Genomic DNA, 454 nt, shown 5'->3' with positions numbered 1-454 from the left:
TCCCATCCCAACAGGGTCTAACCGGGCCACCATCCCAGCTGGCAGGTCCTCCTGCCTTGGGGACAGCCTGCGCCCAGGGTGGGGTGGCAGGGACGTCTCTCCAGGGTATCCTCAGGCTGAGAGAGGGTGACCACGGTGCTGGTGCGATGGTGATGGCAGAGAGCCAGGGTTTGGCCACGGTGTCCCTCCGCCTCCCTCTGCATGGGTCTGGCGGCCCCAGTGTCCCCCAGACCCATGTGAAGGGAGGCAGAGGATGACGTGGGGACACCTGTGACCCCCGTGCTCACCACCACCATCTCCCCAAACCAAACCAGCCCCGTGCTGGCTCAGCGTGGTGACAACCGTGTCCCCTCTGCCCACAGATCGCTCCCCCCACGCTGCTGCTCTACGTGGATGCGGGGAAGGAGACGATGGTGAAACGCCTGCTGAAGCGAGGGGAGACCAGAGGGGGGGG

At 66.1% G+C, this 454-nt stretch overlaps 1 protein-coding gene across 1 annotated transcript in view; it reads left to right on the top strand.

The window, feature by feature from the left end:
• AK1 (adenylate kinase 1) overlaps window positions 1-446 on the top strand; it is a gene marked incomplete at both ends in the record, with an annotated part of 674 nt that extends 228 nt beyond the window's left edge. Inside the window, one exon of the mRNA XM_009695820.1 lies at window positions 363-446. Within this exon, the coding sequence (XP_009694122.1) occupies window positions 363-446 (84 nt within the window). The remainder of the gene's footprint in view (window positions 1-362) is intronic.
• Between the last annotated feature and the right edge of the window lie 8 nt (window positions 447-454).

The sequence above is a fragment of the Cariama cristata genome, unplaced genomic scaffold (genome assembly GCF_000690535.1).
Source record: "Cariama cristata isolate BGI_N322 unplaced genomic scaffold, ASM69053v1 scaffold37922, whole genome shotgun sequence".
In the NCBI taxonomy this organism is placed as follows: Eukaryota; Metazoa; Chordata; class Aves; order Cariamiformes; family Cariamidae; genus Cariama; species Cariama cristata.
The sequence above is the reverse complement of the archived record's forward strand: the minus strand, read 5'-3'. Positions and strand labels throughout refer to the sequence as shown.